Below are 18,525 nucleotides of genomic sequence, written 5' to 3' on the forward strand. Positions count from 1 at the left end.
ACAGGCAGCAGTATTGCTGAGGTAAAGGACTTTACTCAGCCCCATGGAGTTACAGATGAGGACAGACACTGAAGACTCATCAAGGAAAGCTATTCCTACTCTGATTTGACTCACATAAAACACCTGCTGCTGCAAAAGAGCTCTCACGACACCTTGTTGGTTTTGCTTACCCACTCGCACAGCAGGTGCTGCTGATTTCCACGAGGATTGGACAGTGTCTCCTGTCACTAGACAGCAGTCCCTCTGGCTGATTGTAAACAAATGGTGCTGATGGGCTCTGAAGGAAGCTTCATTGGTCCTGTCCAGAGGAAGGTTTAAATCTTTTTGAAAAGTGTTTTCTAACATTGCTGAACTGTGTTAGCAAAACAAATTTGCTTGTCCTGGCCGCTCCGCTAACTGCTTTCAGGGGCACATTCTCTTTCCACTAAGTCAAACCCAAAACTCTACTGTGTTCCAGGCATCAAGATTTAACTTCCAGTGTTTCCAACACTTGCCCCTTGTCAAAGAGAAACATCTGAGAACTGTGTTTCCTCCTCAGTGTCTACTCTGACATCTAAAAGAGTGAACACAACTCGAGGTATTTGCTGGATAGCTGCCAACGTATCAGAGGTGCATAAACTCAGTCCCAAACTTAATTCTTAATATAAATCAAAATCATTTGTATATTACAGCAGTTATGAAGTAGAAATTCAACCCTCAGAGCAGAGGTGGGTTTTATTTCTCTGTCACTGAAGCTGAAGTTGGGAGGCAGTGAGAAACAAGGGAATTTTGTGAACACAGGATATCCAACCATATTGAGTAATTAGGCAATCCGATTATTCCTTACATTGCCTTGGCCCAGTGCAGGTGTCTCTTGGAATGCCTCTAGAATGATCCAAAAGGGTAGTATCCCAGAAGAACAAACACAGGACAATCCTCAAGAATTTTTTTCTTTACAGACTGACCATCAATTTGAGTGTACTGACATTCCAGAAACATTGGTTATTGTCTAGCTGATTTCCAGTGATGTATTTCTATAAGAAATGTGTAATTCAGGGTTTTTATAAAACTGAAATATATTTTAAAAATAGGGTTTCTTAATAAAACACATACTTATTTTAGTTGAATTATATAATTGACTTCTTTAAATATAATCACTGGAATATTAAGCCATGACTGAAAAATCCAAAGCCCTGCCGGTAACACCAGTTCAGGGCCAAAGCAAGCGCACAGACCCAGATTTGCTGTTGGGCTGGACAGGCTGCAAGGCACTCGGGAAAGCCAGCAAGAGAATTCCCTTCCACCACCTTCTGTGTGCCTGCAAGGGACAAGTGTTTGGATTGTTTTGCTGGATGTGGCAAGAATGCTTGTTCAGGGCCAATGCGCGCGCAGAGCCCCAGGTTTGCTGTTGGGCTGGAGAGGCTGCAAAGCGCTCAGGAAAGCCAGGCAGAGAATACCCTACTCTCACGGACACAGGATTTCTTAAAACAAGCCCATTTATTGGATTTTGAGATGCAGAGGCTATACGAAGACGCAGAGGCTGCGTGGGAAGCGGGGACCTGGCTTCTGTTCGGCTCGTCATGGGGCAGAGGAGGAAGCACAGCACATACTCCGGCAGGTGCTCCCCGGGGATGCAGCAGCGCCTCGCTGGCGGATCCCCCACAGTGCCCAGCTCTGGTGGAAGACATGCCCGAGGGGTGGTCTCAGGGGCACCAGCAGCAGGCGGTTGGTGATGTTGCTCTTGGGGGTGCTCAGGTGTTCGTAGGCGCTGCCCCATCCCTAGGCTGGATGCATCCCTGTCAGAAAGGACTTCTTGGGAAGGGCTTGGCAGATGCAGCGGGGGTCCCCACTCGAGGGTTGGCTTGACCCAAGGTGTCATTGGGGTCTGCTTTGCCCTCCCAGTCATCGTCCTCTCCCTCCTCCTCAGCATCGCTGGAGCTTCCCCGCTGGCTGCCGCTGTCACAGTCAGCGCTCCTCCGCCTGCGCAGCCAGTAGAGCTCAAGGAGCAGGAGCAGGGTTTCGGCAGAGGCCCAAATCCACCAGCGCTGGCAGACAGCAAGGCGCACGCCTTCCGAAGTGAGGCCGCATGACTCCTGGCTCCTCTGCTCCATCTGCTCCAATGAAATTCCTAGGAAAGCCACCAGTTTGCAGTCCAGGTTAACGTCTCCCCGTGTACCCACAGGAGATAAACAAAAGAGGAGGTGAATACAATTTCTCTCCCATATCTCCTCCCAAGAGCTTTGAGGTAACGGTTACACTCAGAACAGGGAGACACAGAAAACCCAGGCACTAGACCTCTTCAGGTTCTGGCCTCCTCACAGCTGTCAGGAGGTGAAGGGTGTCACTGCAGAGAAGCTTCAGTGAAAGAGACACCTGCTCCTCAGCTACTGCTGCCAAATTGTAACTCTCAGTCAACTGTAATCTCTGCCGTAGCTGAGCTAGTACCCCACATACAGAACTCCTCTCCCTGCTAATCCCTGGAATCATCCCATCCACCTGGAGAGGGCAGTGGAGATCCTCCCGATTCCTCTAGCCAGCCTGCTCCTCCATTAAGGACATGTAAAGCAGTTACCTGGAAAAGGAACGCCTGCGCTCCTTTGGAGTCTTTTTAGATTCCATCCGCTCCTGAACCATGTGTATACTCATCGAGTCTGGACTTTTTCTTTTCCCTGTTAAGATAAGTTTGACCTTTATTACAATTACAGCTTGACCTTTATCACAAAAAGACACCAAGAAACAAAACATGGCCAGTATGAGAAAATGCATACTGCTTGCAGATGCAAAGGTGGACATGCTATTTAAGCAAAACCAGTTTAGAATTCCTACAAGTCTTAGGGAAAGTTTTAGGATGACATTTGTCTTGTTTTAGTTTTGCATGTTTGCCATCTGCACCCAGAAAGTCTATTGGAGCAAACACTCTGTCAGTTTTGCTGATGTCAGATGCACTCGAGTGTAACTGCCGTCCGACAGGCCATCGAAACACAAACATGAAAAACAGCCCAACTTCATTGAGCCAAACCCCCACTCTTCTTTAAGTCTCGTTGTGCTCTGTCAAACTCCTCCCTAGACAAGGGAGGCCAAAGGCATCCTGCTTGTGTCAGAAATCGCAGCAGGACCAGGGGAGCGACGGTCCCCCTGTCCTCGGCTCTGGTGAGGCCGCTCCTCGAATACCGTGTTCAGTTTTGGGCCCCTCACTACAAGTCAGACACTGAGGGGCTGGAGCGCGTCCAGAGAAGAGCAACGAAGGTGGTGAAGGGTCTAGAGAGCAAGTCCTGTGAGGAGCGGCTGAGGGAACTGGGGGTGTTTAGCCTGGAGAGAAGGAGGCTGCGGGGAGACCTCAACACCCTCTACAACTACCCGAAAGGACGTTGTAGCAAGGTGGGTGTTGGTCTCTTTTCCCCAGTAACAAGCGATAGGAGGAGAAGCAGCGGCCTCCAGTTGCACCAGGGGAGGTTTAGATCAGCTATTGGGGAACATTTCTCCACTGAAAGGGTTGTCAGCATTGGAACAGGCTGCCCAAGGAGGTGGTTGAGTCACCATCCACGGGTAGATGTGGCGCTGAGGGACATGGTTTAGTGGTGGACTTGGCAGTGTTGGGTTAACGGTTGGACTCGATGATCTTAGAGGTTTTTTCCAACCTCAGTGATTCTATGATTCTCCAAAGGAGGTGCTTGTGTCGTTGGGATGGCATTTGAATGAGCCATTGGAACTGCTGCTGGTCCTCAAGCTGGTGACGTGTCTGCAGGAGCTGGGAGATATCCTGGAGGAGGGAGAGTGCACCCAGCAGATGGAGGCTGCCCAGGTGGAAACCGAGGAGGAAACGGTTGTGGTGGTACCCCCGGGGGAAGAGGAAGTGCGGAGGGTGGTGGAGGATACAAGGGAGATGGAGGCACAGGCACAGAGAGCGTGTTGATGCTGGTAGTGCTGGGGCCTGAGTCCTCTGGGTACATTCACTGTGCGGGCGTCCGCGATTTGAGCTTCTAAAGAAACCCCAAAACACCAGTCACTGCTTGTTACACTCTGCCCTGATTTTAAAGAGGAAAGTGAATGGAGGAGGAGCGTGGTGGCGAGCACTTCTTGTTCTCAACTTAAGCATTTTTCTCCCTGCTTTTTGTTCATTTGAGACTACGCTCATTTCTTGGTCCTCATACTTGCCTTCCACATCCTCACCCCCAACAAATCCCTCAGTCTCCCCTTCTTATAGTCAGTTTGGCAACTGTGGCCGGAGGCTGCCCGTGCTAAAAGAGACACGTGCCAAGCGCTCTTCTGCCACACCTTGACACGCTTAATACATCACAGTTCTGATCTTCAAAGTACTGCACAGACATTTACTCATCTTCTCTCAAACTTCTTTTAACATCTTCCGCACACGCTTCCTAGGTTGCTGCCTCATGGTGACGTCTTTGGCCCGTTCTTGGCCCTGAATTGTTATTTTTTGCATACTGAACTTGAGGTTTTAGACAATCTGTGGGATGGACCCTGGTTTTTGTTTTGACTTATCTTTAAGATTTTATACACACAGTTCACCCTTACAATCGATCTATAACACAGAGATACCAAAAGGAAGGACTAACGATGCTGCAATAAACCAAAAGAGACTCCTCTCTCTCCAACCGAGAGAAAGCAGCTTGGCTGCTTGAGATGACTAAATAGTAAAGTAACAGCCTTGCCTTTTCCAGTAGTTTGCTCAATCAGTATTAACTAAGTTGTTAAAAAAAGAATATTGGAGGCTGATTTCTATTGGGAAATCAATTTCTTCAGCCCTATTCAGTAATCAAGAGGGTGCCTTTCCATCTGATCCTTTAATTAGGTTTCATTTTCACACGTAATTATGATTGCCTCAGAAAGACTTCATTCTTCAGAGTCCTCTTTTCAATCATGTACTGGAGTTTTATTTTAAATAATCTTCCTGAGAGCACAGATCCCCTTTGTGAAGGCCAATTCAAATTAAGCCATTTAAAAATTAGTTACCACATGTATTCTCCACAACGATCTGTGCATACTTATTCCCTTATAAATCAGCTGTTGTGTCCGTTATGTGTTACGGCCTCGTTTAACAGGTTACAAGCAGCAATATATTGAATTTCTGTAGCATACTTACACTTCCCAGTCTGGTCTGCCACTGGCCGAGCGAATTTTGCCGGCTCTCACTGGATGACCTTTTGGCATGGGGAGAGAAAAAAAATCCCTTTCAGTTTACCTCAAGATAATTTTTTTAAGCGAAATTTGTAAGTTACAGTTACTTACCAGTTGTGGGTATCGATCGTCCTTGGTAGCCCAGAAGACTCGGCAATGCTGGCTGTCTCAGTCCAGGAACCAGATAGCCCTTGTGAATCAGTGCAAACAGTTGGAAAATAAGCTCTACTAAAATACGAAAATCACTGCATATGCTGGAAGAAAACCTACCTTCTCTTCCCGCAAACCATGGATTGACAGGGGGGAAGATTGAGGACGTCCCCTGGCAGCCACCAGCGCAGCAGGAGGGGTCAGAGCTGGTGGATGTGCTGGTGGCTGCTGCTGCTGCCGCCTCTGCTTACGGATCACCTGTGCATACCCAGTTCCATTTTTGAAGTTGTTCACAGCCTAGAGGCAGAAAAATATTTACAAAGAGGTAACATGAACCTTCAGTAGCTCAATGAACAAAAGCCTCCACAGAGTAGAATTACTTGTGTATTCCCGTATATACTCTCCATCCTAAAATAAACCAACATACGGATATATTCAGATTAGATCTAAGGAAGAAATTCTTCCCTGTGAGGGTGGTGAGGCCCTGGCACAGGTTGCCCAGAGAAGCTGAGGCTGCCCCCTCCCTGGAAGGGTTCAAGGCCAGGTTGGACGGGGCTTTGGGCCACCTGGGCTAGTGGAAGGTGTCCCTGCCTGTGGCAGGGGGGTTGGACTGGATGGGCTTTAAGGTCCCTTCCAAGCCAAACCCTTCTGTGATACATGAACGCATCCCATTAAACACTGGTGTTAATGGCTGGTAACTCAGACTATCTGTATGTAAAGCACTCCGGTGTTAACACTGAATTTGAAACTGAGGCAATCCTGTTGAACACAAGTGTGACCTGAATTTGCCAGATTGTCGCTCAAGAGTTGTCAGCTTCTGTAACAACAGGGAATGTATTTACAAAGTAAATTTAGCCTTATTCCATTTAGCCTTGTTTAAGGAGGTGTACATTAATATTTTCTTCCCTTTCAGCTAACTGACTGACTAGACTTTTCTTACAAACAGTTTATCTAAAAGTCACTGCGTTACCTGGCGTAGGCACTTGTTGGCAACTAAAGTGTCGGGAGAAACACCTGCCTGATGACATGTTGGGCATGTATGTTCCTCAGAGTCCAGTAATGCCGTTCTAATACCTGGGTATAATCAGAATCATCAAAATAGGTTTTAGCTAAACTAAGGACATTGTCTGGGTTCTAATCAATTACAAAGGCCTGTAGATGGTTAATGGGCGAATATGGTTCCGAACTGAGAGCATGAAGCTATAAATGTTCAGCAGTGTAAAAAATTTCTAGTATGCAGGAAATAGCTGCCCAGTTTTGCTATTGCACTATTGTAACATTTGAAGATGTAGAGCAGGCCGTGCCTTGATGTTCTGACTGGTCTGTTCTCCACTGTCCAGCACAGTGAGAAGTCCCCAACCTCAAGGTTCATGAATAAGACACATCTCCAAAAACCATTAGTAGGTTCAAGTTCTGACGGTTTTAACCAACTCTCCCGTGGAGAAGAATGTGGATTAAATGCCTAACGAGCCATTTGCTGCAGACCACAGTAAGTCACCAGCGTTGGCTCTATAGTTTTGTATGAGAGAAAGGACTGTGCACAAACTCAATGCATTTGATAACTAACACTGTAATCAGCTGCAGCATTACGCACTCTTCTCGTACTCATCCTTCTGCATGGAAAGAGGATTTAACTAGATGCATAAAAAGGGAAAAAAGCCTTCTGCCTTTGTTTTTTCCTTTCTACAAGAAGAGTCCTTTCCTATTCAGGGTACACTTTAGTATTAAACAGAGCTGGTAACAAAGGAATGTTATGATCTTTCTGCTGTCAGAAGATCAGGTGTGATGTTTTGAATTAGCAAACATGGCAGTAACACTTACACTCGTCACAGTAACTGTTTCTACAGCAGGGAATAATGACTGCATCAGCCATGATTTCTTTACAAATGGAACATAACAGCTCCTCCGGAATAGGATCGTCTGAGGAAAGGGAGGAAGAAGATGGCTCCTCTGGTAAAAAGGGAGGCTTTTCCTTCTTTCCTCTGGCATAAGCTTCCCTGGAGGGGGGATGGGGAAGGAAAAAGAAAAAAAGTTAAAGATGGATAAAGGAGAACTTTCCCAAGCTTTGGATTTTATCCAATGAAGACAGTAGGTGTCATTCTCACTCCACATTAGCCTTCAAAAATACAGACATTTAGTTTAAACTACTTTTCTATAGCCAGAGTGCTAGAAAAGGGAGGGGGGAACAATTTTCCTTCTGCAGAACTCTTCCATTCATTGGATCAACTAAGAAATTAGCTCAGACTAGAGAAATCATTTTCTGACAGCTAGAAACCAGGTGAAATGAATCCCACCTCTCCTTTGCCAGAGGGTAAATGTCAATCGCAGGCTCAGGATAAAGTCAGTCTCTGTGTAATTATGTTTTATAAATGGAAGAAGTCTATGTTACAGCTTCTGCAAAAGGAGATCCATGACGGAAAAACAGAGCTGCTACCGAGTGCATTTTAAAACAGCCACTCTTGTCAGCACACAGCAGGATTTTCTTAGTTTACAGCAACAGGTAAACATCCCTCTGCTTCACACATGGGATCTGATAAATGTCAGAGGCAGAGGGAATCTCAGTCCAACAGCTGTTTGTTAAATTCTGCAAGAAGCCTTAGCAAGATAAAGCAGAAGCAAAAGGAGCTTTCAAAAAGAATGACGCCACTGTAAACACGACTGAAATGTTTTGCAGAAATACGGATTCTTAGCATACCACAAGCTTAACCAACGTTCAGGGGCGTGAGCAGCAGCACTGCCCTATTTTAATATTAGAAATCATCACAGGTTTTAAGGTTAAGATACAATGACAGTGCTTCTTCCCCCGTAATTACAGATGCTGGCCAGCTTGGTGGCATTGCCACTCAGACACTGACACGTGGCTTCTCTCCTTCACTTTTTGGTCAGACCAGCTAATTCCATACTCACGCATTAATAATTGGTATTGCATATCTTCCAGTCTTCGTCAGCATAGCGCCCTTGGTATTGGGATCTTCCACCTCCACCATGAAACTCCTGGGAATTCCTGTGCACTTTTTAAGTCTGGGAACAGACTGAAAATTACTGTCCTGTTAAGAAAAGAAATGCAGACATAGCTCATCTTAAGACCCACACTTAAAACGACATTTCAACCACTATTTTAAGCAGGAAAGGCCTTTAATCCTCTCCTTTTACCTAGCCTAAGGGTTGCTCGACCGAAATACTCTTTTTCCTAAATGAATATAGCCAGGATGCTCCAAAGGCTCGAGCAGTGTTCTGAACGCAGTCGACATTCTTTGGCTCAACTTCAGGGTCCTTAAGGGTGAAATATCCCTCAGCTCCCCATCCCCTCAGAGGAGAGGCACAAACCCCCTCCTCCTCCAAAGCGCAGTTCAGAGGGAGAGCTTAATGCAGGGCTCTGGATCGGCCACTGGGGACACTGATATTCACCACCTACAGATGAAGGTTGAATTCAGAGCTGATGCACGTACGTTCAGTGAGTAACGTTAAATGGCCTGAATACTCAACCAGAGACTTGTGTAATTATAACACGCAAATATTCAATAGATGGGGTCAAGAGAAACGTCATCTTTTTCTACAAAATACTAAAAACTGCAAACTGTCATTAAAAAGAGTTAAGACGAGAAAAATTTGCAGTAACATTGAAATATATAAAAATATACATTAAAGTTCACAGAGAAAGATCTATGCACATATACAAGGACTATGCCCTCGAAGAAAGAAAATTTCCCATTGAAAATCCCAGCTTTCCCTGGAATTTTGAAGGGCTTTGCACCACTGCCATAGAACCTCTGTACTTCAGCCCAAGAGAAACAATTCCTAATAGGGGTATTCATGTAACTGCTGTGTAACTGCCAAGGTAAAACAAGTGAAAAACCAAGTGACACCAGAAGCCCCCCACAATCTTACCCCATTTGTTGGGCAGTTCTTTATATAGTGCCCAGGTTTTCCACAGCGAAAGCAAATATAGGACGGTGGAGGTGGACCCAAGGGTTTCTTCACGTAACTAAAAGGTTTTTGGGAAAAAAAGAAAATGGTATGTATGCGTCTCTCTTGTTCCAACAACCATCTCTACAATGTTTCCATAGTCTTCAAAGAACAGGTAGGACTTTGCCAACACTTACTTGATTGGATCGTACTGACGGCAAGACTGGATCATCATAGCTCGTATTTTATCTTCCTCGGAAGCGTTGGCTTCAGCCAGATTGCCGGTCTGTTTAACAGGTAATTATTGGACACGCACATTAGAAACACGTTTAAGCTCCCCCAGCCAAAGACTCACCCAACCCTGTAAAAAGCAGCCCAGCAGTAGCTGAGGTTGCAGGAAAGCAGCTGCTTCTATGAGCCAGAGTTGTCCCAGAGATGTTCTGGGGAGCCCTTACGCCATCACATGGTGTCTCTGTGCCCGTTAACCTGCTTGGAAGGAGCATTCTTGGGCACTCAAAACCTGAGGCTCTGTTTGTACCTTACATAAAGACTTGTGTAACCAATCCAAATGTCTTCCAAGCAGACTGAAGCTCTGCGTAGAAAAAATTACATTATCCAGTATTTTTAAATGGATTCCTGAGCTCCAGATTATTTGAAGGAGAAAATCTCCGCTGTACATTTAATGGAGATGTATGCAAGTATCCGTGTTTACACTTTGCAGCATTAAAAGGACACACAACTTAAGAGTCAGGGAAGTTGCTTTTGCTCACCGAAATTCAGCTTCAGACACAGAAGCATTAAGAGGAATCAAGCTTTTTATAATTCCTCAGCAAGACAAAAGATTCTTTCCAGCAGAAATTGGACCATGGTGTGCTGTAGGCAGCCCAGACTGCATGTCCCCTGCCTACTCACTTCTTCACGGTAAGTGATTTAACTATGGTCAGCACAACCTGCAGATTTTTTCCTGTTTGCTGTGCCCTTCTAACACACAAATTGTAATAGAAACCTTACGCAGAACTAGACCTTCAAATTATCAAAGCCAGCTGATTTTTTGTAAGTAGCATTTGTTCAAATGTTCTCATTACACACTAGTCCAGATCCCAGCAGGGTCTAAGGGAGGGATGTAAAGGACACGGACCTCCAAGCACCCATCATTCAGAGCAACCACTCATGGTTTTGAGTTTATATGCAAAAGCAACCCACTAGTTTCAACAGTTTATGAAATGGTTGTTTTATAGACACAACAGTAACATAATCCAGACCGACATCTATGAAACCCCTTCCGTTACCATTTACAGAAAACTTTACAGACACTTGACCAATTTGTTTAAACCCAGACAGTTTACAAGACACATCCAAACCCCACAAACCATTGCTAGGCACAGACCATAATTCAAATATGGAATTTCCTACAAGGTAATAACAAAGCAGAAAACTTGTCAACACATTGCCTCCATGCCAAGCCCGTCTGCACTGAGGAGGTTGGAGTATAACAGTTTGGAGCTGCTTTACGTTACATTCCTGCATTTTTCTGAAATACCTACATTTTCTCAAAAGCTTTAATGTGTACAGCACTTGGACAGTTTTTCACATTTTAGAGTCAAACTTCACATGAGTTTACAGAACCAACAATTTCTTCTGGTGACTACCTTCCAAAGTAACTGTTGGGGTTTTTTCCCCAAATGTACACAATTTAATTCTGCAGTGAGAGAGGGAAGAGGAGAGTGGGAAGAGATTTCTCGAACTCCAGCCTTTATTTTCAGAAGAAAGAACTAGCCCCTCTGCACGAGGCCCTGCCTCCTCTGTTCTTTAAGACCAGTAATTTGACAGGCTCACACTACGCCTTTTCACAAAGTGCAACCACTAGTGCTTTCCCAGACAAAGTGACACATTGTTGAGCAAAAAATGCAAGCAGTTCCACAGCAAACCATGGCATTACAGCAGCTTCAGAAGGCCACCTCTGCTAATACACTGCACTAACACATTGGGATATTCCTGCAAACAATTAGGCACATTTACACAATTTACAGTCTGCGTTCAAACAAATTAGGGTGTGTTGTCCACTCTCCATAGACTACAAGTTATGAAACTGTGCAGCATTCAGAGAGCGGCTCTATAACTGCAGTGACTAGAAACTCAACCGTAGCCACGCAATTGTCCGTGTTACACAAACGCTTCTATTTTGGCTGTTGCAACCCCCCCCGAAATGTCCATAACTTGCAGCCAGTTAAATTCTTCTGTGAAAATTGTGTCGGTCTCCAACACAAAATTAACAAAAGGTCTGAGAAACAGTAAACAGGTCCTGAAGTGCTGCTTCTTTATGTCTTGAAGATGAGCAATAGTGCAACATTGTGTTGAGGGACTCCCCTTCTGTCCTCCCAAACTGGGAACTACTCTTTACAGGGTGCTACGGAAATATACACACATTCTAAAGTTAAAACCAATACTGTAAATTATTAAAAATTAAGTTTTGTTCACATTACAGCAGTTATCCAGTTATACATCACCGTACAAGACTTAAAAATATGAAGCCAGTGGGGTTTTTTGTTGGTGGTGGTGGGGTTTTTTTAAGTCTTTGACAAGAATATACACATACCTTAATGAGCTGGGCCAGAGGAGTGGGTGCAGAAGAGTCCTCAATCTGTTCACAAAAAATTAAACACATATTCAAGTTGTACAATCGAAACATAGCAAAAGTTAACCTCTACTGTAGTCTGAAAGTCTGCACTCTATCCTCCGAGTGTCACGGAAAGAGACATGTCCAACCTAATGTAATTGTATTGGTTCAAAACAAAGTCCAAACCTATGACAGCTTCAGAGGGCCAACGTGGTTCATGAGAAGCAGCTGAACTCGGTGCGCTGGGTTTTAGGTATTTGCATTTGCAGACAAACTGTGAAACTAAACCGTTTCATCGGATAAAACGGAAAGATCAAATGCAGAACTTAGGAATGCCACTTCAGGTAGCAACAACATTTAAACTCACAGCAATCCGTTAGAGACCTTTAAGTACTCAGAGGAGGCCAAACAATAGCACTTCAGTTATACAGCTTTAGGAACAAATACCCAAGTATTTCAGGACACGAAAAGGAATCTTAGCTGCACAGAACTGTCCTCAAAATGTATGGGATACGTTGATTTTGGGATTTGTTTGAACCGCCAAGTCAAAAGTAAGAAACAGTACCAAGTGGAACAACAATGGTTTCTCAGTGGGTTTTGATAACATCTTCCCAAACTGTTAGGCAAAGAAAGTATTTAAAAACAAAAGCTAAGTGATACAGTGTGAAAATGGAAAAAATACACTCCAAACAATTTTAATTGCAAGAAACAAAGAGCACACGACAGCCTATACAAACATACTAGCTCTAGACAGACAGATGTAGAACACAGCACCATTGAATTGTGCAAACCTTGAACCTACCTGATCTAAAACCAATCCTACATTATCTGTACAACACAAAGTCATTCAGGAAATATTCCAGCATATTCAATATGAAACACAATGCATCACTAGGCACAAATACCAATATTCACATTAGAACTGTGCAAATGGTGGCATTACTCAGTTTTCACTGTGCTGTGAATCAAATACATGGTCTCTACAACATATACTATGTCTTGCTGCAGAACAGATTAAGTTAATGTTTGGGAGATTAATACGAGGCTACGTTGTTTAGAATTAAGTGCAGTGTGTAGAAAAAAAGTGTGAGGTTGTGTTTTTACATACCGCTTTTGGTGTTCCACTCACTGGCTCGGTTCGAGTTCTAGAGGAAGAAATAAAGGTGATGAGAGCTTAGAACAAAGCACTTGTACCCAACCAAAAGCAGTGAAAACAGATTATAAAACCTGAACATCAAGGCATTATGTTCTGATAGTCTAGTGAACGTGGAAATGTATTTGTATACATAAACTGTTCTCTCTTGGCACATTCAGTGCAACTAAAAAAAAAAAAATCCCATTTCTAGTTTGTCAGCAATTACTGTCCGACTTACAGCTCTAGAACACAACAGTGCCAGAGGAAGTCCTCAGATATTTTGTCTCTGCTGTGTAAGTATCAAAACGATGAAGTCTGTGCTACAGCTTTGTGCTCTTAAATAATCAACCATCCAAACAGCGACCCTTGGTCTTTCCTCTGTAGCCAGTATGCCAGAAAGCCAGATCTGAGGCATAAGAATACCTGCCATATCCCACCCCGCCTCCCCCACATGCAAGACACAGTCAAACACTGACAGACTCTTCTGAGAGGGGAACATGCGTATCTCTCTTTACTGTAAAAGCAGTAAAAAGAAGAAAGATACACTCCGAATGCCTCTGTAAACTAATCTCCATACAAAAAGTTAACACACTGCAACCCCTCACAGACTACAGTGCTTTATGGGTACTTACATAAATCGTGTTTTGCTGGTAGTTTTGACTCCTCTAACAGGGACTCTTCTAACAATCACCGAGGAGTTCTTAGGAATCAGGCTGTTATCATCGGTGTATTCTGAAAACAACACCAATACAGAAGAAAACATTAGTCAGTTCGTAAGAATGTATATTAATGTGTAATTACATAGCACTTGAGAGAACCCCTTCACAGACAGAAAAGCAAAATTTTGTATGTGACATGGCACTCCCGTCGTCTCAACACACTAACAGAACCTTTCAAGAAGTCTTCAGGTTTGAGAATCAAACACCAGCAGCAAAACCTTTTCCATTCTTTTCAAACACTTTGGATGCCAGCAGCAAAATGGTCTCAGAGGTCACTAAAGGAGAGTCTGCTCATGCCTGAGGTTCTTTCCTGACCTAGCTCAAGTTGCTTTTGCTTCTGTTAGGCTACAAACCCGAGAGATCTTTGGAGAGGAACAAACCACAGCAAAGTCTCACCTGCGTAAACCAGATTCTAAAGTCTGACCAGCTTACCCTGCAACAAAGCAGGCGCTCGGCTAAAGCATGAAAACTCTGCGCCGCTGCTTTCCGAGCTGTTCCCTAAAAACGATTCCCCTGGGCTGCGAGTGCTGGGGACTGACAGAACACAGAAGAGAGCCGCCAGCTCTCTGCTTCTCGGGGCTTCGTCCATCGACAGCCACACTGTCAGCTGCTCAGGGCTGTACATGCGAATGCAAACGGAACTGGCAGTGCTGGAGTTTGGATCACAGGAACCTGAGGGGTTTTTTGAGCTTGCTTTCACACGTAGGGCAGAACTGGCTCCAACTAAAGTGGTGTCTCCTCTCTTAAGCTAATCATCTAGCTTGAATAAGCCAAAGGGACGCGAATTCTTTCAATTCACTTTTTGCAGAGCAGAGAGACTCAAATGAAATTAATTACGAAGACAAGTCTTCTGAAAAGCCTTTTGAAACCAGAGCGTGCCTGAAGGTCTCCATGCTTTGCCTTGGCTTACACCGTGTTCGTCTTTTGAAGAGGAGGAGCTACCTGAGACGCTTTGACTGAGTGAGCCTCAAATGTGAAGATCTCCCATGAGTGAGTCTCACATGTAAAGACGTCTCCATGAGAATGGTTTATATATTGTACTTGCACAAGCTGGATATGACTAAATGTTTTAAAGCACCATCAGCAGCCATGCCCTGTGATCTGCCTACAGTTTTAACTATTAAAAGCCGTTACCTATGGAGGCCGAATCAGAACAATGGCCCGAAAGCCAAAGTTGCTGTGAAAGTACTACTAATGACAAAACCCAAAGCTTTTACAGAAGTCATACCCTGAAACCAACGCCTAGAGCTCTGCTCAAATGGGGAATCTCACCATTACACAGCCACCTGTCAGGAAAGGCCTGAGATGGGACTTTTTGATGTCGGAGGAGCTCAAAGAGCACTGAGGCTGACAAGCAACGGGGAGATGATGCCAGCTGCAGCTCTGGAAGCCCAAAGCAGCTGTTTCCACCTGCTGAACGGAGTCATACAGAGTGTTCTTTCTGGTCCAGATCACAAACCACTGGACTGAGATTTCAGAGGCACAGGATAAGTAACAGTGGCTCCACAAAAAGGCAGGAGTTTGCTACGCCTGTGCCCAGCTGAGGGTTCTGGTAGGTCTGCAGAGGATTGCAGGTGGCAGCACCTCTCCTCGAGGGAGGCTGTGTATATGAGGACAGCAGCCAGTGCACTTATTCGCCAATTCTGCAAGCGTGCAGAGGTCAGCTGGAACATGCACAACAGGTGTATGATGCAAAGAGAGGAATGGGTCCTCTTTTTGTATTTTATGACAATTCACTGACCATTAGAAGCATTGACATCTGCCTTCTGAATAGACTGTCCTTGCATGAGATATATATAGACAGAGGGAGGGATGCTTGTTTTCAATCCACTTGTGAAGTGCACAGGGAGGAGACCTCCAGCCATCTAATACCAGACTGATAGAAAAATGAATTCCCCTTAAAAGTCAATCAGTACACATTGAAATGGATCAACTGAAAACTGAAGAGTGACAATAACCTGGTGAAGTAAAGGCTTTATTTGCGCAGGACACTTATCACGGCACATATTTGTATGTGGGACTTGAAGCATCCCACCAGCTGGGTCACTGAGGCAGAGGATTTGTGGAAGAGGGTTTACAAACAGCGGAGTGCGCTGCCGAGGTAGTTCTGTGAAGGGACCTGACACCTGTTGGCTTTCATACATTTATTTTTCCTTCACGTCAATTAATTGAGTTCATTTTGGTGATGAAATCTGTGTCAATGATGAAATCTGGTGAAGTCAAACAATGTAGACTTAAAAGTTAACTTTTTTGGTTTTAAATAGGAAAGGACTAAAGCTGGAGCATTAGTCCTGAAGTCCCTGGAAATTTCTGTTTGCTCCCTTTGAATTTAACAGCTGCCAGCTTAGTCTAACAGCTCTCAGACAAAACTGGCATCTGCCAGCAGGAGCCTGTTCCCCGCAGGCAGCAACATCCCGTGTAGCTGCGGGGCCTTGGCAACTACCAGTGTCACTCTGCCTCGCCACGACTCCACATCTGCAGATTGAGCAGCGACATCACGCTCAACAGGGCTACTTTTCACACTTGTCCAAGCAGAAGCTCCAACAGAAATGTTCAACAAAGCTGGAGCCAACACCATTGTTGATTCCCACTCCCTTCTAGCACAAAACTTGTTTTACTGCCAGTGATGGCCGGTAAGTGGCTACTGGGCTTTTGCAAGCACTAGACGTTGCACATCGACCACGTAGTCTCCTACGCCCAGCTCCGTGTCTAACAACAGATCGGAACGGCTCTGTGAGGTCCCCGCACAAGCCACAGCTACCGACGGTGGCCGAATCGCACTGTCCCTTCCCACCTCACTGAATCGCTGGCGCCACTTGCCCTCCAGGTTCCCCGCACGCCGGCGGGACGGGCCCCAGGCTGACTCACGCCACGTGGGGACAAGCCACAGAGAGCAGAGTGTGGCTCCCGCAGGCCGTGGCCGCCGCCAGCTGGGCAGTGCCCGAGGCCCCGTGCCCGCCGCCCCCACGCACCTTCTCCGGTCTGGGCGTTGGATATCTGCAGCTCGCAGTTGGTCACCTTCAGCTTGTGGCGGCCCATGATCTGGCGCTTCAGGTGGCCCAGGGAGATGTTGAGGCCGCTGAAGGTGACTGTGTCGTACTGCAGCAGGGAGAAGAACTTGTAATGCACGCACGGCATGGCTGATGTTCCACTCGCTGGCTCGGTTCGAGTTCTAGAAGAAGAAATAAAGGTGAGGAGAACTTAGAACAAAGCACTTGTACCCAACCAAAAGCAGTGAAAACAGATTATAAAACCTAAACATCAAAACATTATGTTCTGATATGTTCATTATGTTCTGCTGGTAAGGACTTTGTGAGTCCCAGCTGGGAATGGCCTAACAGGCCCATGTGGGCCTAGGACTCAAAAGATGGTGCAAGTCCATCACAGAGAATGGGATTTTGCCATCTACGTGCCAGTACAGGCATCCAGAAGGTAACTGCTGCCTTTATGACACTATTCAGCAAAAATGTTTTTGTTTGGTGCTTCCAAGCTTACGCCAAGCGAATACGGCCAGGGGGTTCCTCTCTCTCTGAGGGCCATCTATTCAGAAGATGAAAAGCCAGGAAAACAATCCCCCGTCTCCGCAAAAGGAGGCTGGTGCTGTGTGAGGAGCCAGGGCTCTGACACGTGTACATTGACCCTCCTGCTCCGAGGGGGAGCCGCTGCCCACGGCTGGGCCACCCGCTGCCCCGCGCTGCGCCTCAGGGACTTCACCTCGAGGAACTGCTCTGGCTTCCACAGTTATTAACCTCAGCTACTACTGCCGTGCTTGTCAGAAGCCATGCCGGGACACAACTACTGAACAAAACTGACCCAAGTCAGCAGGCGACATTTGGATGGGGCTTTGGAGCCCAACAATAATTAATTGGTCTCTTCCAAGCCCACCAAACCCTTAAGCACACGTACCGTTTTACTCAGGTGATAACCACGGGAGGGAGAGGCCACAGTCTCTCCAAATCACCTCGTATCTTTGCTGAAAAATCTGCAGGACCCCTTCAGCCCTGGCCATCTGACCTCAGTGAGACCACCGCTCACCTTGCCCCACGGAGACACCGCTCACATTCACCTGGGTTTTGTTTCAAAAGCTTCACACTACTTCCTTTACTCTTTGTCTCACCTGACTGTTGAACCTTTGTCTACCCTCACTGTTTGGCTGCTCTGAAACTCACAACCTGCAGCTCTGAAGCCAGACAACAACAAGGGGAAGGCCTGAGGCCAGCGGCCCCGCTCCCAGCACACGCCGTCACCGCGGCGCAGGGGCCCGGGATGTGCAGAGGAGCCGGGTTCAAGGTGCCGACCTGCGCCCAATGGCTCCCTCCAGCCAAACCCCTCACCCAGAACCACCGCTCTGCCCGCGCTGAGCGCCGGGAAACACCTTCAGGGCTTCCAGCTGTTTGCAGTGCTCAATTCCACATCGTTATTCTTACAGAATTGAAAGGCCAGGGGCCGTGAAACGAGCGCAGCCACCCAGTTCACACGCAAGGGGTGACCCCGACTGCACCGTGGCCCCCGTGGCCCCCCTGCTGCCAACCCCTGGGACCGCGTGGGAGGGACAGCGACCGGACCGGCCCCTGGACCCCCCCCCTCTCCCCGGAGCCTCCCTGGACCAGCCCTGGGCCCTCTGGAGACCCCCTTGAGCCACTCCCGGCCCCCAGAGCCCACCCAGACCAGCCCTGGGCCCTCTGGAGTCCTCCAAGAGTGATCCTGGGCCCTCTGGAGCCCCCCTGAGCACCCCACCCGGAGCCCCCCAAGCCCATCCCCGGGCCCCCCGGAGCCCCCCCTGGCCCTGCTCACCACGGCGGCGGGCAGCTCAGGTCAAAGGGCTGGCGCTCTGGGCGCGGCAAGGGGCAGCCCTGCCGAGGAGCCTGTCGGATCTGGCTCTG

General features: G+C 46.5%; 1 protein-coding gene across 1 annotated transcript; it reads right to left on the reverse strand.

Annotated features, from left to right (window-relative positions):
- Window positions 1-500: 500 nt before the first annotated feature.
- Window positions 501-16,780, reverse strand: LOC141948968 (E3 ubiquitin-protein ligase RBBP6-like). The gene is made up of 7 exons (XM_074882080.1): window positions 16,615-16,780; window positions 13,556-13,655; window positions 12,897-12,933; window positions 11,768-11,812; window positions 10,559-10,580; window positions 1,507-1,653; window positions 501-592 (listed from the first exon to the last, which is right to left on the reverse strand). The coding sequence occupies exons 1-7, from the start codon at window positions 16,778-16,780 to the stop codon at window positions 501-503; spliced, it is 609 nt and encodes a 202-aa protein (XP_074738181.1).
- Between the last annotated feature and the right edge of the window lie 1,745 nt (window positions 16,781-18,525).

Source organism: Strix uralensis, chromosome 12 (genome assembly GCF_047716275.1).
Source record: "Strix uralensis isolate ZFMK-TIS-50842 chromosome 12, bStrUra1, whole genome shotgun sequence".
NCBI lineage: Eukaryota > Metazoa > Chordata > Aves > Strigiformes > Strigidae > Strix > Strix uralensis.